The sequence below is a fragment of the Protopterus annectens genome, chromosome 8.part1 (genome assembly GCF_019279795.1).
Source record: "Protopterus annectens isolate FY-2018-M chromosome 8.part1, PAN1.0, whole genome shotgun sequence".
Classification (NCBI taxonomy): domain Eukaryota; kingdom Metazoa; phylum Chordata; order Ceratodontiformes; family Protopteridae; genus Protopterus; species Protopterus annectens.
The window spans coordinates 366,139,301-366,166,529 of NC_056742.1; the positions used below are offsets into that span (position 1 = coordinate 366,139,301).

At 43.0% G+C, this 27,229-nt stretch overlaps 1 protein-coding gene across 1 annotated transcript in view; it reads right to left on the reverse strand.

Moving 5' to 3' along the window:
• Positions 1-8,969: 8,969 nt before the first annotated feature.
• HSDL1 (hydroxysteroid dehydrogenase like 1) overlaps positions 8,970-27,229 on the reverse strand; it is a 327,456-nt gene continuing 309,196 nt past the window's right edge. Inside the window, exon 5 of the mRNA XM_044081942.1 lies at positions 8,970-9,491. Coding sequence (XP_043937877.1) covers positions 9,402-9,491 — 90 coding nt within the window. The 3' untranslated portion in view covers positions 8,970-9,401. The remainder of the gene's footprint in view (positions 9,492-27,229) is intronic.

Genomic DNA, 27,229 nt, shown 5'->3' on the forward strand with positions numbered 1-27,229 from the left:
AAGCCATGTTATCATCTATATGGAAGTTGGAAATGGCAGCCAATTGAACTTTTACTGTAGATGAGCTAGTGCCCTGCTGGAAAATGTGCGCCAAAAACTCAAAGACCACTGGAACAGGAGCTGTGAAAGGATCCAGATCCCTTTGAGAAGCCCAGATTGAAAAACGCTTCCACTTGCTACGGTATAGCTTTCTGGTGGATGATTTATGAGCTGCCACCAGAATAGTCTTGACTGGAGAAGAAATACAGGAAGTCCTAGCAATCAATGGAACTGGAGCAGCCAAGCTGTAAGCTTCAGACTGACCAGATCTGGATGAAGTACCCTTGAAGGGTGTGAGACGAGATCTGGTACCGGATCCAAGATCCATGGAGGAACTATCAGATGAGACCAAAGGAAGGGAAACCAGACTTGGTGAGGCCAGAATGGGGCAATGAGGATTACTTTGCTCCCCAACCTGCTTGCCTTCTTGAGGAATTTTGGTATGAGAGGTAGAGGACGGTAAGCATAAAGAAGACCGGGAGGCAAAACATGAACCAAAGCACCCCTGGGGGATTACTCCAGTGGGGGTATAAGAACAAAGAACTCACTGCACTTCGTGTTGGAAGGAGATGCGAAGAGATTGCAGCAAGGCAGACCCCACACAAGGAAGATCTGCTCCGCTACAGAAGGATTCAGAGACCACTTCTAAGGCCTGCTCAGTTTGTCTGCCAGTATGTTGGATTGACCCAGAATGTGCATTGCTACCAGAAAACGGCTGGTGGAGATCACCAATTTCCACACTCCCATGACCTTGCGACAAAGGAGGTAAGATCTGGTTCCTCCCTGCTTGTTGATGTACAGATCACTGACATGTTGTCTGTCTGAATTGCAAAAGTTCCCAGAGGAAGAAAGTCATGAAGGGCCTGCAACACTAACAAGACTGCCCTCATCTCTAGAACATTTATATGCAACTTGGTCTCGTTCAGGAACTTCGTGCCTTGCTGTGAGGTGTCCTGGTGCAGAATTTGCTGAGCTGGTGATTGTAGGGGGAGGCAAAGAGATCCACCTCTGGGGTCCCCCATACCTGAATCGGAAGGATGAAGGTGTTGGGCTCTAATTGCCACTCGTGTGGGTCTAGGAGATTTCTGCTTAACTCGTCTGCCAGTGAGCTTTGTTCGCCTGGCAGAAATTGAGCTTGCAGATGGACCTGCATGTCCAAGGCCGTGTTCCACAGGGCTATGGCTAGCCTGCAGAGTGGGTAAGAGTGGGTTCCCCCCCTGTATGTTGATGTACCACATAACTGTGGTGGTGTCTATTTATATTAGCAGGTGTCCTGGTGAGAGTAGGGATCTGAAAGCTGTCAGAACATGCTGCACAGCTAGCATCTCTTTCTGGTTGATGTGCAGATGAAATTGACTTGAGTTCCAGTGGCCCTGAATGCACTTGCTGTCCATGTGTGCCCCCCAGGCATAGTCTGGTGTGTCTGTGGTTAGGGTCTGGGTGGCGAGGGGTAGAGTAAAGGGCAGTCTCTTGTTGTGGTTGCATGCTGCTGCCCACCAAAGAAACTCTGTCCTTAGACAGGTTATGATAGGAATGATGGTTTCCAGGTCCTGAGAATGTTGGCACCAAAGACTTTTTAAGCACCACTGAAGTTTCCTCATATGCAGTCTGGCATATGGAATTAGTAGGATGCAAGAGGCCATAAACCCTAGGGCCTGCATGATTTTCCTTGCGGATAACTGGGTTCTGGTGGCCATTTGAGTAAAACAGTCTGTCAGATAGGCTTGTTTTTCTGGAGTGAGGAATGCCATCTGGGATGCTGTGTTGAAGCTTGCTCCCAGGAATATAATCTTTTGATTGGGGACTAGTTTGATTTCTTTTCATTGATGGTGTACCCCAGGGAGATTAGAAGGTTTTTTTTCAAAAGTTAGGTTCTGCAACAGCATTTCCTGTCTGCCTGAATCAGGCAGTCATCCAAGTATGGGTAAATTTGAATATTTCTCTGTCTGCAGTAAGCAATGGCTGGAGCCAGGCATTTTGTGAATACTCTAGGAGCAGTGGATAAGCCAAAGGGAAGTGCAGAGAACTGATAATGCATAGATCCTGCCCTGAAGCGAAGATATTTTCTGCATGACTCCCTTATAGGGATGTGCAGATAGGTTTCTTTTAAGTCTAGGATGACTAACCAGGTATCTTTGGTTAGCATAGGTAGAAGCTGCTGCAGGGTGAGCATTTTGAATTTTGGTACCACCAGGAAGGTGTTGAGAATTGAAAGATCTAGGATTGGGCACCAAGTGCCCTCTTTCCTGGGTACTAGGAAAAGTCTGGAATAGAATCCTTGACCTAGCTGTTCCGCAGGAACAGGTTGACTTGCCTTTATAGAGAGCAGGGACAGAACTTGGCTTTGTGCCTCTGCCCACTGGTTTAGAGGAAGGCCTGGGAACCCTTCTGGGGTTGGCAGTGAGTGGAAGTAGAATTTGTACCCCTAGGATACAATGTTGAGGACCCATTGGTCTTTGGTGATGGACATCCAGTTTTTTGCATTAAGGGCAAATTTTCCTCCTAGGGGCACAACCGGCTGGGCAGAGGTGGAAAGTGGAGGAGAGAAGTCATTGCGAGGTCTTACTGTAGGGAGGTGCCTTAGCACTCCCTGCTTTGGGGGTGGGGGCACTCCATTGCTTGGATCTATGCATACCCTGAGACTTCAGTCTGGGTGGTCTGTTTCCCCTGGGTCTAGTTTGAGATGGCCTGGAGGGGTCTGGAAAGGACCAGTGTTTTGAGGGCAATGCTTACTGAATCTAGGAGGCTTCACTTGTAAGAATTCTTTAACTGTCTGCATAGATTTAGCTTTTTCTTCCATCTTTTTAAGAACCTCTGCTGCTTTGGTGCCAAACAGATTTCCTTGTTCAAAGGAGCGTCTAATAACTTTGATTTGACATGGTCTGGCAAGGTCTTCTTACACAAAGCGTGTCTTCTCAGTACAGAACCAGTGACTGCTCCCTACAAGATGCTTCTAGGGTGTCAAAGCCACACTGCAATGTATGCTTGCTGACTTGGCTTGCAGAATGCATAACTTCCTGCAATTCGTCTGTAAAGGTAGCTATTTTTTGCTTAATAAGTTCCATAATATGTTGCTGATACTTCAGCATGTGAAACTGACAATTCAAGGCCCTAATGGCGAGAGTTGTTGAAGTATATACTTTCTTACCCAATCTGTCCGAAGGGGTGGGATTTTTAGCTGTAGTTGCCTTGATACCTTTAGGTCCCTGGGAAATGATCTCTGGGTCAGCAGTAGGATTTTTGAAAAGGAATTTATGAGAGTCAGGTACTCTGCAGTACCTGTCTGGTTTCCTAGAAGCAGGGGGTAAAGCATCAGGAGTAAGGTTTCACCAAAAGAAAAATCCTCTGGAGGAGAGGCAGAGGGAATAGATTCCCCTGCATCTGAATCCTCATAAGCAGATAAGAGCATGTCTTCATAGAAACCTCAGAGTCGTCGGACTCTTGGTCTGTTGAAGCGGCTAGGGACTGATCTCTTTTTCTCTTAGCAGGGGAAGGCTAACTTCCCCTAATCAGCATAATAAGGTCTTCTGCCATTCTAAGCATTTTCTGTTGTGACAAGGGAGCAGGTGCATGCGCTTTGGTCGTCAGTTTTCTAGGCGTAGTGTGTACCCTTGGCCTTAGAATCTCGGTAGTTCTAGACAGAACTGAAGTCGTCGGTTTGTGTCGAACATCGGTAGTGTGAAGAACTTCCTCAGAAGCCAGTGCCTGCTCAGTGGCTCCGGACCCATCCAAGGTAGAGACCTCCGCAGGTTCCATGGTTGAAGAAGAGTCTCATGGCATACTGGACTACGAAGGGGTCTCGGTAGAGGCCTGCAAATCCACTGAAGCGGGCATCAGGGGCTGCGAAAGCGCCTCACTGAGTACCGGTGAATTGGCGACTACCTTAACGGAAGCGTCGTCGGCAGCTTTGGACCTGTGCGGTCTGTCTCTGTCCTTAAATTTTTTCAGAATATCGGTAGTCGGATGGCTTACCGAAGCCATTTCGGAATACAAAGATCAAGAACGAAAGTATTTAGCGACAATAAGGGCCCGACAATAAATGGTTTGGGCATTGAGCAAGGCACAAAACCGACAGTGTGGTACATCGTGGTCTGGGCCTAAACAGGTGACGCAGTAAGAATGAAATCTCAGTGTGGTATTTGCTTTCCACAGGCAAGACAATTGTTAACTTTTTCTGACATCAGTTAGAGCAAGAAAAAAGGATCCCCAATGGGGTACTTAGCTTTAGAAGACTTCAGGATGATTCAATTCGTAAACGAAAACTCAGGTAGTGGCCGAACGGCACTTGTGCGAACTGCTTCTGATTCGGGCTTCTCGGCAAGAAAGACTGATGTAATGGCGTCGGCTGCCTGTTTTTATACCCCTGATGACCTGACGTCAGACCTGAAGCGACCGCAACTGACGCAGAAATACTAAGTCTCTGGTATTAGGGCCAACTGAGGGTTACCTGCAGGCAGATAATCCAAGTGTGATGACTGCAACAGTGAAACATGAAGAACATCCTCTGGATATGATTTGAAGCACCCAACGGTCTACTGACATGGACTCCTATGCCGCCAGGTGCAGCAAAAGACGACCCCTGACTTGTCTCCAGAGCAGAGCAGTCGGGCAACCCCTCAGGGCTGCTGCGAGGGCCTGTCAGAGAACGATTTTCGAGACCCGAAATTTCTCGGACCCCCCCTGCCTCTGGGCCAGCGTCTGTCTGGTCCCTCTCTGACTCTGGGGGAAGATGAGTCCTGAGTGTCCCGGGAATACTGAGACTTCCAGAACCACATCTTCTTTTGCCCCTGCTGATTCTTGGAAAAGGATCTTTGGGGGTTAGAGAAGTGGATCCCGAAGGCAGACAGTGTCTTCCCGTCCTTTTCCCTCTGGACCAACATCTCACGAACCGTCTTCCCAAACAAGGAAGAACCATCATAACAGGCATTCGCGAAAGACGGCTTAAAGAGTTCAGTGAACTGACATAGCCTGCGCCAGGCGTATCGCTTCATGGCAATGCTGGACCTGGTCGCTCTTGCCGCTCCTTCAGTGGCATGCGAAAGGAGGTGCATGGACATATTAGAAACCGCTTTGAGAGAGGCCATTCGTGTGGAGAATATGCGCTTATCCTCCGGTGACATGGACTCTGGGGTGACTCAGTTAGCTCCTTGACCAGGTCACTCTGCAGTTGAATGACACGGGCTAAATAATTCAGCGTACTTGTAGAAAAGGTGGTTGAAGCATATGTCCACTTTCCCAGACAATCCATCGTCCTGGACTCTCGGTTGGGGGGATGGACCGTAGAATTTTCCTGGGCTATTTCTTTCTTAGTGGCGGCCGCTACCACCATGGCATCTATTGGGGACCCCTTGTTCCAACTAGGTCTGTCTGCAGGAGGACTCAGAATCTTGTTGGAACACTTCGGGATTGGATCCACAGTGTCTGGTTCCTTTCATGCCCGGGTGGTAATAAGATCCACCAAGGGATCCGTGGGGGGGACGACGACGACACCCAGGCGGTAGATGGGCCCGTGCCGAAGGCCTCCAGAAACACCGACTCATCCAAGGAAGTTTTGGGGGCAGACCAACCCCCCCCCCCCCCGCTGCCGCAAAAGTTCCATGATGTCTCCAAAGGAGACATAGTCAGGGGCTGATCTGGGGGAACCTTCCCCTTCCTCCAAATTGGTGTCCTCAATGAGGGGACTCTGGGGAGGAATCGAAGTGCCTCCTTTTACATGTTCATTTGTGAGGAAACTCTTCGGTGGGGCTCTCCGGGGAGGGCTCGCAAACTACCTGTGGTTCTTCCAGGGGAACAGTCTGGGGCACATCGAACACAGGCTGTCCCTGCATGGGCAAAATGGCTGAAGACACACCCAGAGGCAAGGGAGTCGGGGCAGAATCGGAGGAGATGGCCAGGGGTCTCAATCCACTGGAGAGAACCCTTTCCACCACGTCGAAATCTGAGGGAGAGCGAGCCTCCCGGGAAACTAAGATACCGAGGAGAGGACCCTGACCTGACAAAGTCAGCGCCAAAGGAGGAAAAACCCAACCCCTCGGATCCGATGCTCAGGCTTTGGCTTAGAGAGCTGCTTGGGCACGAACTAGTCAGGTCCCACACGCTCAAGGTAATGGCCGGCGTTGAGGTACTCGGTACCACTGATGCCGACCCCGACTCCAGGACCTCTCGATCCATAAACTCTGATACAGAGCGTCAGACCGGAGAAGGAGCTATTGGGGCAAAAAAAGGAAGCAAGCTCTCCCCTCCAGAGGGAGACGGGGCTGGCAAGACCCCCATCTGAATCTGGGTGCGAATAAACCTTCTCATCATTTTGTCCATGTCTGCCTCACTCAAACATCTGGTGGAACGTGACGAAGTCACTGACGCCGACTGGGAGGGTCGATGTGCAGAGGCCCTGGAAGAAGGTCTAGGCTCCTCTGGCTCCGGCAAGAATCTGGGCGAGCAGAGCAGAGGAATAACTGGCCTGGTAACTATCTGTTGCTTCGGAGGAGGACCCACCGGATCCGACCAGTCAGGGGATCTCTTCCTCCCTTTGTCTCTCTCTTCCTCTTTTTCTTTTCCCTTCTCTTTCCTATGCACCCTATCCGCAGACCGGTGAACAGGAGGTTAAGTCCCAACCTGGGAGGGAGAGGAAGAGATTGTGGCTGAGGAAGAAGCAGTCACAGTCGTGACCATAAGGGAAGTGGAGGCAGCAGCCTCCTAAGCGGGAAGAAGTCCCTTGAGGATTAGTTTAGTCCTGCGATCCTTCAGGGCCCTGGGGTTAAACCCCGCATAAATAGAGCAGTCTGCTGAAAGATGGGAGGCCCCCAAACACACCACACAGAGTGTAGCCATCAGCCAGGGACAACTTATGGCCACACTCTGTGCACTTCCTAAAAAACAGCTTTGGCTGCTGATCTGCCATGAAAACAAAGTTAAAGGGCACAAGGCCCTAACCTGCCCGACTACGCACACTCACGTCCAATTGACTAGCAAGGAGGAGGAAGGGAGAGGTGGCCTACTCTAACTAACTACACTGAACTTTTTCTTTTCTTCCTTTTTTTTTTTTTTTTGAAAAAAACACGACGGAAAAATAAAGGGGAGGTTAAACAAGGGAAAAGGACCCTACCTGTCACTACCAGCAACATAAACACCCAAAAACTATCTGGAAAAACACCTACCATGCCTGGAGCATAGAGACCACGCTACTAGGCAAAGCGGCAGCAAACAGGATCTGAGGGAAGGCAGGAGATGGAGGGGTATTATGGGTAAGGGGAGGAGTCTGGAGCTCGGATCAGATGCTGGTGAAGCTGCCATCTTGGATCTGATCCAGATCTGATTCCCACAGGTTGATGATCAAATGAAGTCAACTACTTCAGATTGTATGTTATAAAACAGTGTAATTTATCTTCAGTACCGTTGTCGCAGATGACAAATATATCATCCAGGTAACAAGTATATAGTCTCAAATTAACTCCATATTCACTTGCTAACACATACTGGTGTTCCCAATGGGCCATCACTACGTTGGCAAAAATGGCACCACAAGCCAAGCCCACTGCCACACCACTCTTTTGCAAAAAAAAAAATACTTCCCCTCAAATTAAATAAAGTTATTATTACGGACTATTTCAGACAAAGTTTCATACAAATTGATGTCCTCGTGACGAACACCCTTTTCATACAGAAATTCAGCTACCCAATGAATCCCCAATTCCTGGGGAATAACTGTATACAAGTCTTTAATATCAGTTGTTACTAAAAGATCATTTGGATGAAACTTGAGTTCATTCACTGTTTGCAAAAAATTCCCACATGTCCTTACATATCTGTTTTTCCCCAACAAAATTTTTTTAAATTCTAAGTACAAATATTTAGCACAACCCAAAGTTAAAGAATTCTCCCATCCACAATACTGCACCTAGGAGAGTTCTCATTATTCTTGTGTAATTACAGGACACCAAAAATGATTGGTACCCTAGGGGAAAGCATATTGAAGTAATTAAACATATCTAATGAAATACTTCCTTCAATAAAAGCATGTCCTTGAGTTGCCCATATATTTTTATTAATAGCGTTATTCATTTCATTTAAAGAGACTTACTCATATGCTTCAATCTGTAAAATATTCAACATTCTTTTGTTATAGTCATAAAGGTCCATCACTGCCAAACCTCCCCCCTTATCTGGTTTCATAATTCTTATCCTTTGTGTCAGTAAAAAATCAATAAACCCCTTTTCCTCAACTGACATATTTACCACTGCTTTATTACTGTGGATGTTTCTTATATACCTAACATCCAGTTTACAATTTTTTTTTCAAATAAAATTAATACTGGATGTAAGGGGGGGGGGGGTAAAAGTACTAGGGAACCTAAACACACCGTCATCTTGTTGCTCACCTACACATAATAATTTAAGATTTACCTTCCTTAAAAACATTTTAATGTCAACTAATACATCAGTAATATGCATTCAACTTGCTGGAACAAAAGTAAGCCCCTTGGATAACATATTAGCAATTTCTGTTGTTAAATCAGTATTATATATATATATATAATTGTACAGAATTACTAAGTATTTGAAAGTAATCCAAGCAAGGCATGCAGTCTGTTTCCAGTTGAAAATCCTTTATTAAGTACACTAGAGATATATGGACTGAAAATCTTCCACAAAGAGAAGTTTCTTGCATTGTTTTGTTTTTGGACCCACTACACTTGTTTAGTGGGTTGTTTTGAGACTTTGGGGATACCACAGAGATGACCAATTTAAATGAAAGACCACTATGAGCAAGCAGCAGAAAGAATAGAAATAAAACCTGAAAGACCGTATGTTTTTACAGGGACTATTAATATCCAGTAAAACTTGTAGCACAATATAGAACACAGAGAAATGCAGCAAAACTTGCTGAATTTAGACTTTAGAGCTTTCACAAGAGTGACTTGAACTCAGTGTCACTACTTAGTAATATTTTTAATGTTTTTAATCTATTCACATCAAAAATACAAACTACCTAGATAGTATGTGCTCACTCACACACAACTCAAACGCTATGCCACTGACTATACTTGTCACACTAGTAGTGTGGTATTTTGCTGATGTTCACAGCTTGGTGATACAATGTCATTTACACTTCTGTAACTTTAAATACAGATTTATCAAGCTTGTGCTGACACAATACATGTTCACTATCACTGCAGTTTACTGTGAAAAGTCTATCTGAAACTGTAAGGAAGGCACATTCACCTTTCTCACATTTAGTGCTTCACTAATAGCTAAGCAGCATTTCACACCAGGAAGAAAAACAAGGAACAGTGCTTCAGCTATAATGGCTGTTGAAGAAACATCAATCAATCTTCAGTATACCAGAGGTTAAGTTTAACGGATTATGAAAAGGTTTCCTTGTGCAGTCTATTGTTGAGCAAGTTCATTCCTTGTATCCACAGCCATTCTGGCATGTATTGTGCAAACAGAAACTATGAAAGAAACAAAAAACAGCAAATATGTCAACAGCGAACAGATATCAACAATGCAGCAAGTTAGCAATAATAAATGTTCTGCAAATAATCTCAACTTTGGATTGTAAATCATGAATACTAAAACATAAAAACAAAAATTGACAGTTAAAGAAGTAGGACTTATTGAACATTATGCTTTACACATTTGCAAGTACAAACTGTGAATCCTGTTTATGAAGGTAAGCCTTAGGACATTTGAAGGTTGCAGAGTACTATCCTGTTTATGAAGGTAAGCCTTACGACATCTGAAGGTTGCAGAGTACTATCCTGTTTTTGAAGGTAAGCCTCAGGACATCTGAAGGTCGCAGAGTACTATCCTGTTTATGAAGGTCAGCCTTAGGACATCTGAAGGTTGCAGAGGACTATCCTGTTAACGAAGGTAAGCCTTAGGACATCTGAATGTTGCAGAGTACTATCCTATTTATGAAGGTAAGTCTTAGAACATTTGAAGGTTGCAGAGTACTATCCGGTTTATGAAGGTAAGCCTTACAACATTTGAAGGTTGCAGAGTACTATCCTGTTTATGAAGGTAAGCCTTAGGACATCTGAAGATTGCAGAGTACTATCCTGTTTATGAAGGTAAGCCTTAGGACATTTGAAGGTTGCAGAGTACTATCCGGTTTATGAAGGTAAGCCTTAGGACATTTGAAGGTTGCAGAGTACTGGGACTGAACTATATCACTTTAAACAGTCCAGCTACAGTTTCAGGCATGGATTCATGTTGCTCTAACAAACACACTGACATAAAAGCTATTTGATATAAAAAAAAATCCAAATTTGGCAATCTCCACTGACAAACTTTTTTTTGCAGGGGCACAAGCCCCCACATCTCCATATTGGAGGACACCCCTCAACTTATATACACCGACTCCATGGTTACACAACAGTGGGGATACTGAAACTACACAGACTGCTGAAAGTGTTTTTCACTATTTTTTTCCCACAGAAGGGCACTGACAGTTCCCTTCAGACGGATTACTGATGACTACCTGGAAATGAGTCAAATGATCACTAAACAGAAATGGTAGTGAAAGAAATTTATTCTGACTCATCTCTTCCCATTTTCTGCTCTGAGCAGCAATGGCTAAGAATTAAAAAATAAATTCCAAAAGAATGGACACCACAGCTAAAAAAAATGATGATGATGAAGAAATGGTGAGGACCCCATGTGTTAGCAAACTGCAACTGGGAAGTAAATGTAAATAAATTACTAGTGTGAGCCATTTTCGCTTTCAGAAGCAATTACCTACTTTCTTAACTGGCAGATGAAACTAATTCCAGAAAAGGACTTGGAATGCCACAGCCAGCTGATCATGTATGTTTCCCTTGAAGACGATTAAAGTAGTAATATTAATGAAATTAATTTAACATCTTAAGGAAGAAATCCCTACTTGACATGTGTCCTTCATTTTATCAGCTGAGTGAATAATACAGTTCTATGCACACTGATAGCATAGATGAAGCGATGGCTGCTAACATAACAATGTTCCTGGTCAAGTGTTATGAAGGCTGAGGCCATAGTCTAAGAAGGTTTTAACAGAAAGGATATAACCTAATTTGGCTAACTGGTTCTGATCAAATTCAATGCCCGAATGAAAATGACTGCACAAAAAAGTGATTGGATTAAAAAACATTTTCTGAACATAAATCCTCTCTCATCTTCCACAACACGTGGAGGGCTAGTCCATCTATCCCATAAATATAACAACTAACTTTAGGGAGTTAGTTGTTATATTTATGGGAGATATTCCCCAGTGCAGAGACCACCCTGTCACCAAAAAACATTAGATGACTTAATTTATTTGCTGTTAGGCGTAATAAGCAAATGATATATTGATATAAGCAAATATTGAAAGTCACATACTCTAGACTATCAGCAGGTCTCTTCTAGGAACAAAGATGAAGGCAATCCTTGAAACAAATTTTTAACCATGATTATGACAGAAAAAGGTTTTTCTAGATAAGTTCTTTTTTTTTTTATTTCTCCAAGTCTTTTGGGTTTCTAATACCATGACAGGAATGGACCCCATTCCTAAGTCAAAGTACAAATAAAGTTCATGAAATTAGCATTGTTTCAATCTTTAATGTTAGCCAGAAGTGCTCTTCACAGCACCAGCAATGTGCCCAGTAATGACTCCTGCAATTCATATGGAGTTACGTGCATCGGTAACATACCTACTACTGTTGGAAATGTCTGGGTCTCCTTCCTCCACACTGCCCTCATTTCTGCCTGCAAATCCTGGTATTTTATGACTTTGTGTCTCTGTACATAAGACACTGTAGTCATTGGGTGTAGCAATTTCAATGATCAATGCTACTTTTGTCTTCTTTTCATGGACTACTATATCTGTTTTTGAACTGTTGTTAAAGGGTGATCCCATGTCATATAAACTTAATTTTCTATAATGCTTTGTAACTTGTGTTTCCAGTGTTTTTCAGCTACTTCAATATTAAAATGTTTGCAAAATTCGCAATACAACAGTCTTGCCATATTATTATGCCTTTCAGCAAATAGTCCTTCTGCAATTAGTATACCACAACCAGCAACAAGATATATGACTGCTTCCAATTCTGTTTTACAAAACCTACATTTGTCTGTTTCTCCCATATGTTCAATGGACTTTGTAAACCAACGTATACAAACTCCACCATTTTGGGCGGCCAACATACCTCTCAACTGTCCAGATTTTCGCAGAACGTCCAAGATTTGTGCCTCATATTTTTGGTCTGTTCCTCGTTTTCTGGCAAATCACTAAACAATGATGGAAATTAGGGTTTCAGACTTTATACCCTTCTGAAAATGCATGCTAATGCAAAACCTGCTATTCTGTCATCTTTCTAAGTTTATAAGTGCAACATTTAAAAGTTGGCCCTATTTTGGGGCCTTTGCCTCGTATCATTTTTGGCTTTGTCCAGATTTCTTGTGCAAAGAAGTTGAGAGATATGGTCACCAATATTAACCTTTCGTCTTTTGGTTTAAATTTACCTCTCCTTAACCATTCCTGTATTCGATCCTGATCAACATGATGTTGTTCCAAGAGTTTTGTATACTTGCAACTGTATTTATGCATTTTCCACATTTCTTGCCTTCTCATCTGATCATTCATCTTATATTCTTTCTTTTGTTTTTTTGGCACATTCAGTTGCTGCCTGATTTTTATCTACATCTGGTTTTATTTCTGTTCCCACTTGACACCAATATGCTTTTGCTAAACTAAGCAGGGAAGTCATATTAGACTTATTCTCCTCATGCTTTAAAACTTTCACTGAATTTGGATCTTGTCAGGTCAGCAAATATGTACGCAGTCCTATGACTGGAGATCTATACATGCAATTGATTTAGAGGAGGCCCATATCTCCTTTAGAATGGGGAACATATAGTCTTGGTATACACGGATTTTTATAAATCATTTGATAAGAATGAAGCATCCTTCTTGTTTTCCTGTCCAACAGATGCAACACTTTTTGGGACCAGTCAGTCACTCCAAAACTGTAAGTTACGACAGGAAGAGCAAATCGGTTTATAGCTAGGACTTTGTTCCTAGATGTCAACGCTGTTTTCAGTATTAAATTTAGTCATCTAAATATTCTTAAGTTTTATTTGCATTTGTTCATGTTTTATTGTTGATCCTTCATCAATTCACAAATATTTATACACTCCCTCTTGCTCAAGTTCTTTTACATCCACATTCCTGTCCCAAACTGATGTTTTCATGGTGCTTTCCTGCTTTAAAGGCTACTTTTGCACATTTATCAAGGCAAATAACATTCTTATATCATCTGCAAAATGTTTTGACCACTTGCAGTTGTGCTTTTAGTTCTTCATCAGATGAACTATACAATTTTAAATAATCCACCTGGGAGCCAAATTGTAGCCATGACCTAATCTGTTAAGTAAACAATTTAATGGGTTACGGGCAAAACAAAAGAGCAGTGGTAACAGAGTCACCCTGGAATATCCCCCTTTGGATTTTTATCCCATGAATAATAATTTGTCCTTTATCATGGGTTTACTGCAAAGTAGTTTGCCACTGTTTCATGGCTGCTGCAATGTAATCGATCAAGGATGTACTTCATACATTTTTATGCATTTGTTTATCCATGAATAGGAGATGCTGTCAAATGCGTTTTTGTAGTCTATCCATGCCATACATAGATTCTTCCCCTTTTTACAGTTCTCCATTATGACTATTTAACAATCAGTGATCCAAATGATCCTTTGTTCCACATTACTTTATTTTGTTACCCTTTTGTTCTATTGCCATGACTGAGTTTTCTTCTAAATGACTATAAACTCTGTCAGCATCAATTCCGTTGTACAGTTTACACATCATTGGAAGGCAAGTTATTGGTACATAGTTTTTAGTTTACTTTGCAGGTTCATTCTTAAGTAGGAGCAATGTTTTTCCTGTTAACCAGGTTGGTGTCTGCTCAATGTGTGCATATTAATAGTTCTTACTCATGGCTAAATCTTCATGTAAAGATGTTAGTACTTTTAGCCAGAAGTTAGGTACTTTATCTAGGCCTGGAGTTTTCCAATTAGGAGCTTTTCTTAAGTTTGTTTCAGTCTCTCTGGCCGTTACTTCATCCCATTTCATATCCTGTACATTTGAACTTGTTATTCTTCTTTTTACTTTTATCCATTTAGCATCTTTGTTATGTTACACTGGATCTTCATAGATATTTCTTCAAAATACATCTACTTCTTTTGTTGGTGGTGTTTCAATTACTTTTGCCTTGTTTCCCAATTCTCTATAAAACTTTTTTGGATCATCAATAAATTGCTTATTTTGTACTTTTCGTTTATATTTATCTGCATATCTTCAAAGGGATACTTTTAATTTATTATTTGCAATAGTGCATGATAGCGCCTTATCTCTTCTAATACTGTGCATTGCTTTTATCACGTCTATCTGCGTACTTTTGTTTATCTGTTCCTTCTTCCATACTCTTCTAACAGTGACACTTCTTGTCTTAATTGCTTTATAGATTTCTCTATTTGATACTTCCATGATGGCATTAGATTTCGCCCCTTTCTTTAGCTTACTGCCCTGTGTTTTTGTGCTAAGACCTTACCTGTTATTAATTTAGCTGTACAGTAATATATCCTATGTACTTCTGTTATACCGCAAGAATCTCTATGAACAGTCCTAATTACTGTGTTCATTTGTTTTCTCAAAGCTCTTACTGTTATCAGTTGACTGATGAACAGAAACGTGACATGGCCTAGGCTGGGTATTTTCTCTCCATTAAGTAGAACCCCTACTTTTTTCATCGAATTCTTACATATGTCCAACTGTTGCTTGCCATGATGTAATTCACTGGTAATGTCAGTGCTCTCATCTGTTAAATACAGCAGGTCACTCCCTTGATATCGACAAGCATGTTCCTGCACATCAAGTGCTAACAACTTAAGAGTTGATACTACATTAGTAAATATGGGACCTGCTTGACCAGCTTACAGTGAACTCCTAACAGCAGCTGGTGGAAGACCACTAGCCAGCAGGTTGAAGGAGACAAGATATTTCTTCCCCATCAAGGAGGGTCTACTCGTGGATTAACTGAAACAAAAATAATGTATCAATTACATGTAAACATGGGGGCTTTTTCGGATGGGTCCTAAGTATGGCTGAATCCCAAAGTGCACCATGAGGGTGGAAGGAGTTTGAAGATCACTCAAGGCTAGAACTCAGATCAGCTTGTGGAGTTTGAGAGCATGAACTTCACAAAAGTGGCCAAACTCCTTGAGCTGCAGTTGAAAAAATAATGTTTTGTGAAGGTGATCACTGACGAACGAATATCCACAACAGAAACATTTTTGAAGCAAACACTGCAGGCAACCACTACCTTGTTTGAATGATTTTTGACTAGATTATTTAACAGAGAACATTTGGCTGGCTGATGGCAAAAGATTATACACTTGGCAATCTAACTGGAAAAATGTCTGTCTGGAAATCACAAGCCCTTACTTCTCAAAATAAAGGGGATGAACATTTGATCCACCCTTCCTAATTCTTGCACCATACGAGGTAATATCTAAGGTGTATGACAGATCCAGAATATGAAGAGTCCTCTTATTTTCTGATTTCTGCTGCCATCACAAAAAACAGAGTGAAGGACCGAATGGGGAGGTAAAACCTCCAAACTACTTACAAGTAGGAGTCAGCGATTATCCTGAGGGATACCATCTAACTTAGTTAAACACCAGACATTGCCTCTGGTGGATGAGGACTTGAAACCCCAAGATCTATATCATGCGGAGGTGACAGCCACCAGAAAGACTGTTTTGTCAGAAATTAATTTCAACACCACCAGGCTAGTAGGCTCAAATAGTAGACTGGTAAGCCTGTCTACTATGAAGATCAAGTCCATGAAGAAGAGAGGCCCCTTAACAGAGAACGGCAATGTGGCATGCCTTTAAGGAACTACCTAAAGGTTAGGTGCTGGGCCACAATCTTGCCCTTCACTATGTCATAATGAGCAGAAGTAACTTTTTATGCATCTTGGCAATGGAATAACAGAGCTCAAAGCCACACAGGTGTCTGAGATGCATCAAAATTACTTGCAAACTAACCTACTGGGGCATTAAAAGGGAATGCTTTGCGCAAACCGAGACCCTATTTCTACTTAGGGACCTACGTCTGCTGAACAAAAAGCCTCATAGCAGCTTCAGTTACTCTTGACGCCAGCCTACGACTGCAGCATAGAGGAATAAATCCATGATTATGACCCAGGCTAAGTTTGGTAACTTGATGGCACCATCAGAAAGAATGGGCATGACTGTCCAGGGGGGGGGGGGTGCTAATGGTTCCTGCCTGGCTTACACACCACTAATGACTGGAGAGCAGAGGCTCACACTGATGTGAGGATCGGTACAAGGAAGACATGGGCACCCAAGCTGATGATAGTAACTATTGTAAGTTCATATGGAAAAGCTAGCACGTACTGACAGATGGGCACAGGCATTCCTGGTGGTGACACAAGTGCTCACTTCACCACCAGGTGAGGGGTTACACCATAATTTAAAAATTATGTGAGCACAGAATACTCTGATGAATACTTGAATTGAGGTATGATTCAGGGCATGTTCGATAGTGGGCAGACATGGGTTGGGGGAATGGTACAAAACATTAACTCAGACAGCCACTAACAATGATGGCAGATTAAGGGCAAATGTCATCAACCAAGCCCAGAGGTTGAGAAAACTGCACCTTCCTAATTCTGGTGACCTTCCTGGCAAGGAATAAGAGGCTTTCCTGTACTGGCAAGAAACAGAGCATGAAACCATGTCCTTTATTTTCTTTTTTTAAACACCTTTATTAAATTCTTATATTATATACAATGACAGATACACATACAATAACAGAAAACAAACCGTAGCAAATATTTTTCATTTTTATGCACTATATATACAGGTTTTCTTCCTAACAATTATTCAGCCCAAAATTACATAAATTATTTAATTCCTGCCTTCCCTTAAACCTCACTCCTCCTTCTGAATGTCATTCTGTATGTATAATTCCCAGAAATTCCATTTATTTCCATGTAGTTTGCTCCTTCCCTTTTTTAAAGATACGACCTCCAGTTCTTTTATCAACTTTTAAATATTCAGTACTTAGTTACAGTTGGATTACATTTTGATTTCCTTTTTCTAGTAACCATTTTTTAGCAGCCAACAGTTTTAAACTTATTAAGGCCTTAGCATGTTTGGGCAAATAAAGCCAAAACCATTTCTGGGCCTTTATGGCGTGAAAAGAATGAGTTTTGGTCTTTTTTCCCTGACCTTTGCAATGAGAAACAGAATCAGTAAGAATGTGTAGCATAAAGTACAGTTGTGCACCTACCATAAATGTAGATGTTTGAATGTATTCACTGTTGCAGATATTACTCTTGGGTTATCCTGCTGGCAGGCTACACTCAGTCAGCCAGAATTCCAAAGTCTAGGTCTGGCGTCGGTTGCTGTCGCCTCTTCCCTGACGTCAGTGTGCCAGGGGTATAAAAGATGCAGCAGACACCATTTTCTTAAGTTTTTCTTGCCCCAGATGTCAGGTGCCCCAAATTGGTAGGCTGAAAAATATGCCAATAAAAAAGCATGCACCAAAATAACATTTCCTTCATCCATAAGCAAATACACCAAATAGGTTGTATAGGATAGAGAAGTGCAGATAAGTCCCAGCAAAGAAAAGGGGGGTGGTGGGTGGGTAACCTGGACTGCAACAGTGAATACACTCGAACATCTACATTTATGGTAGGTACACAACTGTACTATGTTCATCGTGTTTCACTGTTGCAATCATTACTCTTGAGTTGAATCCCAAAGCTGAGGAAGGGAGGCTGGGCTAAATAGGATTAGGAGAGGCTATGAGGCCCTGCAGGACTGCAATGGCAAAGCCTGCTCTGGACTTAGAGTAAAGAGGTAAGTGGTAGTGCTTTGTGAAGGTGTGCACTGAACTCCAAGTTGCAGCCTCTAAGATATCTTTGGTTGGTACTCCTCTGAGGAAGGCTGCTGAAGTGGCTGCTGTTCTGGTGGAATGAGGCCTAATGTCCTTAGGCACTGATCTGCCATGTTGAAAATAGCAGAAACGGATGCAATGGCCTATCCATTTTGAAATAGTCTGTTTTGAGATGGCCTTTCCTCGTGATCCTGCAGAATATGGCACTAAAAGTTGCTCAGTCTTTCTGAAAGCTTTAGTTCTGTCCAAGTAGAAGCGTAACTGCCTGTGTATGTCCAAAGAATGCAGAATTTTCTCACCCTTGTTCTGTGGATTAGGATAAAAGGTTGGTAAGTGAATGGTTTGGTTAAGGGCCATACTGGACACCACCTTAGGCATAAATGTAGGGTTTGTCCTCAGAGAAACTCTGTCTGGATGAAAAATGATGAAAGGTTCCACAGCCATTAGTGCTTGTAACTCCGAGACCCGCCTTGCAGAGGCTATTGCTAGGAGCAGAGCTGTTTTCCAGGATAATAATTTTATGTTTGCTGTTGATGCTGGCTCGAAAGGAGGCAGTGCGAGTTTTTCCAAAACATAATTGAGGTCCCAGGCCGGAATTGGTGCTCTCCTTGGAGGTCTAATGTTTTTGGCCCCTCTGAGGTACTGCCTTATTAAAGGATGAGAAAAAATAGGTGGTTCCGTGTTGTAGTGGGCTGAAATGGTAGAGGCATGAATCTTAATTGATGAGAAGGAAAGGCCTTTGATCAGCATCTCAGTTAGGTATTGTAAAATCTGAGGGATATTAGGTACACGTGTCAATGCCTTGTTTCTGGTTCCAAGCACATAATCTCTTCCATTTTTCTGCATATGATTTTCTGGTGCTGGGCCTCCTGGCCTCCAAGATAACATCCATAACAGCTTTTGAAAGAGGAGTGTTCTGAATGGTTACATTATCCGCCATGCTGCCAGATTTAAGGACCTGAGTTGGCTGTGCAGGATCTGATTGTTTTGTTGGGTCAGCAAGTGAGAAGTTTGAGGCAATATCCATGCTGGACCTTGAGACAAGCTCTTTAGGATTGGGTACCAGTGCTGGCCTGGCCAGTCTGATGCAATCAGTATCATTTTTGGCTTCTCTTGTCTGACCTTTAGGAGTACCCTGGGAAGGAGAGGCAGTGGGGGAAAAGCATATACCGTTAGATTTTTCCAGCTGAAGGATAGGGCATCCACTTTCCATGCTTGCTTGTGATAAATCCTTGTGCAAAATCTCTGCAATTGGCAGTTGTGAGGGGAGGCAAATAGATCTATGTCTGGGCATCCCCATTTCCTTATCATCATGCTGAAGACTTGTGGATCCAGTTTCCATTCGTGGGGGTCCATGAGGTTTCTGCTTAGTTCGTCTGCCAGAGTATTTGTTCTTCCTGGCAGGAATTGTGCTTGCAGGTGAATTTGAAAAGCCAATGCTGTGTCCCATAAGGTCATTGCTTGTCTGCATAGGGGGTAGGAATGTGTACCTCCCTGCTTGTTTATGTACCACATGACCGTAGTGTTGTCTGTCTTTATCAGTAACTGTCCTGGATGAAGCAGGTCCTTGAAAGTTGTCAGGGCATTTTGAACAGCTATCATCTCTTTTTGATTGATGTGAAGATGCATCTGGTTTGCAGACCATGTGCCCTGAATACATTTTCCTGCCATATGGGCTCCCCAGGCATAATCTGATGCATCCGTTGTCAGTGTCTGTCTGGCTGAGGGTAGACTGAATGGCAGACCCTTGTTGTGGTGACAGGCTTCTGCCCACCATCGAAACTCCTGTTGTAGGCAGGGAATGAGTGCAATTACTGCCTCCAGGCTGTGGCAATGCTGAGTTCAAACACTTTTTAGGTACCATTGTAGTTTCCTCATATGCTGTCTGGCATATGGAATTAGTAGAATGCAAGATGCCATGAAACCCAAGGCCTGCAGGATTTTCCTTGCAGATAAATGGGTTTGTGTTGCCAATTTCTTGAAGTAAGTAGTCAGATGCTTTTGTTTCTCTGGCATGAAAAAAGCCATCTGGGCAGTTGTATTTAAGCTTGCACCCAGGAATATCATCTCTTGAGAGGGCACTAGGTTTGATTTATTTTCGTTTATTGTGTATCCTAGGCCAATTAGTATTCTTTTTACATACGCCAGATGCTTCAGAAGAATGTCTTTGTTCTCTGCTTGAATTAGGCAGTCGTCCAAGTAGGGATATATTTGAATTCCTTTTTGTCTGCAAAACGCAATTACTGGTGCCAAGAATTTTGTGAAGACCCTGGGCGCAGTAGATAAGCCAAAGGGCAGTGCAGAGAATTGGTAATGCATTGAGCCAGCTATGAATCTCAGGTATCTTCTGCAAGTTTGTCTGACTGGGACATGCAGGTATGCCTCTTTTAGGTCCAAAGTTACGAGCCAAGCCTTCTTGCCCAGCATGGGCAGTAGCTGCTGTAGAGTTAACATTTTGAATTTTGGAACTTCCAGAAACGCATTTAAAATTGACAGGTCCAGTATTGGTCTCCAGGTTTTGTCCTTTCTGGGTACTAGAAAAAGTCTGGAGTAAAATCCTTGCCCCTGCTCTTGTTGTGGTACTTGCTGAATGGCCCCATGTCCATGAGGGCTGTAATTTGTTTTTGTGCCTCTGCCCACTGATTGTGTGGCAGGTCTGGCATACCTTTTGACCTTGGTAGGGTGTGAAAGTGGAACCTGTAGCCTTGGGACTCTATGTTCAGGACCCATTTGTCTTGGGTAATCATTTGCCAATTTGATGAAAAAAGTGCTAGTTTTCCCCATAAGGGGGCTGTCAAAAGATAAGTGCTTGGATCTGGTAGAGGAAAGTCATTGGGACTGTTTCCTGTAAGGTTGTGATTTGTCTTCTCCGCTTTTGGAGGTAGGAGCACCCCATTGTTTAGGCCTGTATGAGCCTTGGGGCTGAGATCTGCCTCTGGGACGCCTGTATATGCCTCATTGTGGTCTGTCTGACACAGGAAAGGACCAATTTTTGGTGGGCCAGTTCCTGCTAAACCTGGGTGGCTGCACCTGTAAGAAATCCTTGACTGTCTGCATGGATTTTGCTTTATCCTCCATTTTTTTCAACACCTCTTCTGATTTAGTACCAAACAAAGTATCATGCTGTAATGGTGCATCTAATAATTTTGCTTTAACATGATCAGGCAGATTTTGTTCCTTTAACCAAGCATGCCTTCTAATAACAGAACCTGTAACAGCGGCCCTGCAAGAGGCCTCCAGTGAATCATAACCACATTGCAAAGTATGTTCAGTTGCATGTAATAAATCCTGCAATTCTTTGTTCTCTGAACATTCAGTATTTCTCAACATTTTCTGTTTAAGCAGTGACATTAAATATTGCTGATATTTAAGCATATGAAATTGACAATTTAAAGCCCTCACAGCCAGGGTAGCAGAAGTATAGACTTTTTTCCCCCATCTGTCAAAAGCCCTAGAATCCCTATCAGAGGGAACAGGGTTTTTTGCAGTGGAAGCTTTAACCCCTTTGGGACCCTGAGATATAGTTTCTGGGTCAGCAGCGGGGTTTTTATATAGGAATTTATGAGAATCCAGCACCCTGTAGTACCTGTCTGGCTTAGCAGGTGCAGGGGGTAAAGAGTCAGGGGACAGGCCGGACTCTGAAAATACATCATCTACAATATCCAGGACAGGTGGAATAGCAAGGGGTCTGTGCTGAGGAAGTAGCAGAAAGTCTCTGAGCCTTTTCTTAGATTCAGAATAATCTTGGCTCTCCCAGTGGAAATGCTCCCTCATGGTATGCAGGGTTTCCCCAAAAGAATAATCCTCAGGAGGAGAGGCTGAAGGAATGGATTCAGGGAAGCATGGAGTAATCCTGTTCGGAAGACGAATCAGAGGAAACAGAAACCTGATCAGAAGAATCATACTCCGTCTCTTGCCTAGGCCTCTTATCAGGAGGGGGATGGGAGCCCCTGATCAAACTACTTAGGTCTTCGGCCATTTTGAGCATCTGTTTTTTAGGCATGGAAGTCTGAGAAGGAGAATGCTGTACTTGTTTCTTTGTCTTTAGAGCTGCTTTAGTCTTTGAAGATAAAGTTGGCTTAATATATATTTGTGTAGGACTGAAGACACCCTCAGAAGCCGATGCCTGCTCAGCGGCTCCGGACCCATCTGAGGGAATGATTTCCGAGTGTCCAATACCTTGAGTTTCCAGAGGCCCAGTCGGCTCCATGTGGGAGTCGGAAGCGGCCTGTGGCTCTGAGGTAGCGGGCGCCAGGGGCTGCGAAAGCTCCTCACTGAGAACCGGCGACTGGCCTAGCAGAGACTTCATCGTTGGTTTTGGACCTCGGATGCCTATCGTTTTCCTTGTCCTTGCATTTTTTGTAAACTCCGGTTGTCGGCTGGTCCAACGGCATTATATAATTAAATCTTCAGCCAAAGTAATGAAATGCAAAATCGAACTGACGCTTGATAGTGCGTTGGTTAAATCTAGCACAAAACAGATAGCTAGCAACGTTGTGGTCAGGCCCTAGGCAAGGAATACAGTAGGAATGAAAATCCTTATGAGGTATTTGCTTTCCACAAGAAATACAATTGTTAACTTTTTCTGACATCGGTCTGGAGCAAGAAAAAAGTTTCCCCAATGGGGTACTTAGCTTTAATGAAGACTTCGGTTCTGAAATTCGGATTTGAAAATCTCAGGAGTCGGCCGACTGGCACTTGCGAACTGCTTTTGCTTCGGGCACCGCGCGGCAAGAAAGACTGAAGAAAATGGCGTTGGCTGCATCTTTTATACCCCTGGCGCACTGACGTCAGGGAAGAGGCGACAGCAACCGACACCGGACCTAGACTTTGGAATTCTGGCCGACCGAAGGTAGCCTGCCAGCAAGATAACCCAAGAGTAATGACTGCAACAGTGAAACATGATGAGCATCCTCCCATGCTATGACACAGACAGAGTGAGCATGAGTTGCTAAATCCCACTTGCCCTATTGCATTTGGTAGGGAAAAGGAAGCAATGTTCTTCAAAGTGGCAAAGAAGCTGATACACAAACAACCCTATTTTCAGAAGACCTGGACCAAAGACAGAATCTGTATCCAGAGCTCCAGTGAAGGATTGGAGATCTTCAGCTCAGAGCTTCGACCAGCTTATTCACTTCCCAACGGCTGTCATTTTCTGAGAGAAGGGTGCCCTTGATATTTTCCAGTGCCAGACAAGATCAGTTCCCCTGAAGAAGGGGTACAGTCTTGTGCCCCTTGCTTGTTTACATACCAGAAAATGGACTGGTTATCTAATGGGTAAGCATATGCCCTGGAAGTAGCTGTTTCTTCAATAATTTATAGCAAGGAGTTGCGCTGCTCCATATATGGAAAGCAATACTCTCTGCTCCATGTGGGAGAAGAGATGGGCTCCTCACTCCACAAATAAAGTGACTGCAGTTAGTACCTTCAAATGGATCAACTACAGAAAGAGAAGCCCTATCAAAAAACTTGGAGACTTACTAAAAATTGGTAAAACATGTCTACCACTTCAGGGCCCACAAGCAAATGTCTGACAAAGCCAAAAGGACTGCAAACATATGTCTTACAATACAGTGCAACAGCAGTATCTTTGTGTAGAAATGGCACAGTGAAGATTATGGCTAGCATCAATCCCAGAAGATGCACCACAGTACTCATTCAAGAGGCTAAAAATGTGGCCTTCTGAACATTCTCCAAGGCAAAAAAGATTTGGAGAGTCCATATCTGCAGCAATGAATGATGGTCTTGTGTTAAGATTAGAGAGAACTTTCTCCATTTTATTGTCACTGTATAAGCAATGCATCTACAAAGCAGGAGCGTCAAATCCAGAGAGTCTCTACACAGGACAACAGAAACCAATGTCCTTAGAAAGGTAGCAGCAACAGACCCATCTTATGTAAGGCTTTAATCACCATGGCCAACACCTTAGTGAAAACTCTTGAGTACTGAAGAAAGCCGAAACAGCTACACTATGTACTGTTGAACTGGAGAAGTCTCCAATGTGGACAACAAATACTGAAGCTTTAAAAGACATCCACTGTGTCCAATGATATCAGCCAGGAGACAGACCATCTGAAACCACCGGTACTGGACATCTTAGTTATAAGTTGCTTATGCCTAGAATACGACATAAATCATCTATTTTATCCACTAACTCTGGTAGTTATCTATATCAACTACAAGCAGCAGAATACGGGCCTGTCTGAAAATCTTCACTGAAATGGACTGATCTATCACTGAAGCTGTTTCTAAAGGACAGGGATGACGTTTTTTATAAACACCTTTACTGAAGTATTACTTGTGACATAGGCAAATTTACATTTATATAAAAGTAATCAAAGTGTATTAACAAATTATCATTAACAAACATTATACTTCACATATATTGCTATACATCATATAACCTAAGCAGCATTACATAAATTATTTGGGTCTATATTAGAACACCGAACATTCAAAATGTCAAGTGTTCTAATATCGAACCCTAGCAATTGAAAAAAAAAACATTGAACATTCGGAACAGCAAATTTTTTCCTAGGGAAAAAATTTACTGTTCCAAAACACATACACACAACACAAGCACACCAAACAAACAGCAATCCACACACATACACCTAAACTCTAACACCTAACCCTACACTAAACTATACAAACACCACTAACTATCCACTTACCTTAACCCAAACCCTAAGTTCCATCCTAACTCAACTAACCCGCCCTAACGCTCACGTCCACACAATCGCACACATACCTAACCCGCGCCTTAACCCTAACTCACCTAACCCGCCATAACCCACACATCCACACAATTGCACACTTACCTGAATCCGACGCGTAACTTTCCACCAGAGCACTGAAAATACCAAAGCAACAGAAATGGACAACCGAATTCTTTCCCTAGGAAAGAATTTGGTTTCCTGTTACTTCGATATTTTCAGTGTTTGCTGAAAACGGGTCTTTATTAGAACACCCGACATTTCAAATGTTCGGTGTTCTAATACAGACCCAATTATTCAATTCCTGCCCCCCCTTTTTTAAACCAGAAATATCTTTATTAAACCATCACTTATAACATAAGAGCCCATGGGTCTTTTGTGATAAGTTTCCACATCAGTGTGAAGTTAGACACCCTCCCACGTACAGTCTTAGACTGGAGTCAGGATTGCAGCAGGGCCATTGGGGGACTAATCGACCTTTGCAACTTCGCCAGCATGGCAGAGGACAACACTTTATGATAACTTCAGAGCTTTCCTGAATGCTAAGGGGATCTCTTTCTCTTCTGGAGTTGGCCAGGTCAAGCAAAGGAAGGAGTAAAGGTAGCAGAAGGTGGAATCACAGAGCTTCTTGGGAAAGTCAAGAGCCAGATTCCTTCTCAAGAGATCATCCACCAGGTTCAAGGAAGGTTATCCAAACAGCATCCTCTCAGTAGTGGGCATCTAGGATCTTCTCTGAATGCATCCTTAAGGGAAGACAATTTTACCCATTCTATCCAGTGCAGACACATATCTAAGCCTGTTTCTCTAATCAAAGCAACACCATGGACAAAACTGTAAAGGAATATCGTGGCATCACGAGTGAACAGAGTCTTATAAAGACCTCTAAGCCCAAACTGATGGAAGCTGTAGAACATAAAAATAGCTTCTTCCTCATAATGTGGGCATAGAAATTGAACAGGACATGTAAACAGATGGTGGCTCTAAGCCCCAGTGCGGCACAGAAGTAAACTCTCCTGACACACTTATCCAGGGTTCTGGACTTCTTGTCAGATGGCTAGCTGGCAAAATGTCTGTGTCTAAGAACATCTCTGTGACCTGTGCTGGACCAAAGACATCACAGAGGAGTCAGCACTGAGATACTTATTGAGTTGGTTTGCTCATTCAGGTGGCAATTTATAAAAGGAACTGTATTTTTCTAGGGCCACTGATGCAGGGTTAAGATGCCTCCTGGTTCTCTAATGGCATCCCTACTGACTGGAACCAGTGACAGTGTAACCCACAACTATGCAGTCTTCTTCCTCAGACACTCTGACAATTTCTGGGGAAGAAGACAGGGGCCTCCATTCAGTCAAGGCTGCTCCCCACAAGCTCCAGAGCATCCTGAAAGGTAAAGTAATCTGGAGAAGTTGTGGACAGCAAATGGACTCTTCTGTCTCAATGACAGTGACCTCAAGACCATCTGAATTCTCAGAGATCCTTAAAAGTGTGACGGAAGCATGACTTGGGTATGAACTTGTGTAGAGCTGAGTATGTGCTGAACTGGTACCAAACATCAGGGGACTGGGAACTGGCAGTGGAATGATCATTAGCCAAGAGCAGTGATAGGTGGGGAGAAATTGTGCCTGGCCTACCAGAGACTTCAGGCTGAAGTTTATAATGGTGTGCTCATAAAATTCCAAATCTAGCTCCTACCAAAGATTAAACATGTACTTCAGATCTAAGCATTGAAAAGTATGCCCTGATGTGGGAAGACTGGATGACCACTCCTCAGCTTGGACATGCTGGCCCACACAGGCTTCCAGATGATCCAAGAAAAGTACACAGCTTTGAGTACTATGAACCATGACCAATTCTAGGATCAGGTCGGTCATCCCTGCGCTGTAGTGATGAGCCCATAAAAAAGGGAAAACATGTCATGTCTACAGCTAAAAGGGTGTGGCTTTACTGGCTTGAATGCATCAATAAAGACTTATACAAAAATGCCATGGAGCTGGAACATAAGTAGATTACTAGCCATTATCTGAAAATGCTCAGCTGGAACACTTCCATGGACTAAAGGTGTCATTTGCATATTTCCCATGTGCTTCCTTCAAAGGAGGCTTACACAGTGAAGACTCCTAGGTCTGTCTGTTGTTTTGGGTACTTGGAGTAGGGATGTCACTAGGGCATTTGGATCTTTGTATTACCCCACGTATAACTATGACCTTGTAGCAACTCCTGTAAGAGTGACAGATCTTTGGCAATTCACCCTGAGGGAGATGTGGAGACACAGCTGAGCTCTCCGCTCAACACCCCAGTGAAGAAAAGATCATGGCACTTAAAATCATTCCACCTTTGTCCAGAATAATACCTACATTTAAGAATATAACAATTGTCTTTAAGAACTGGCTACTAAACTGGTGTCACTTTAAGGGGACCCAGTGTGTGGCTGTGTAGAATGAAATGTTCAACAGATTCCTCAAGAATGGCCAACACCTTTCATCCTTCGGTTTTTGCATAATGGCTAAAAGTTTTCTTACCCGCACAG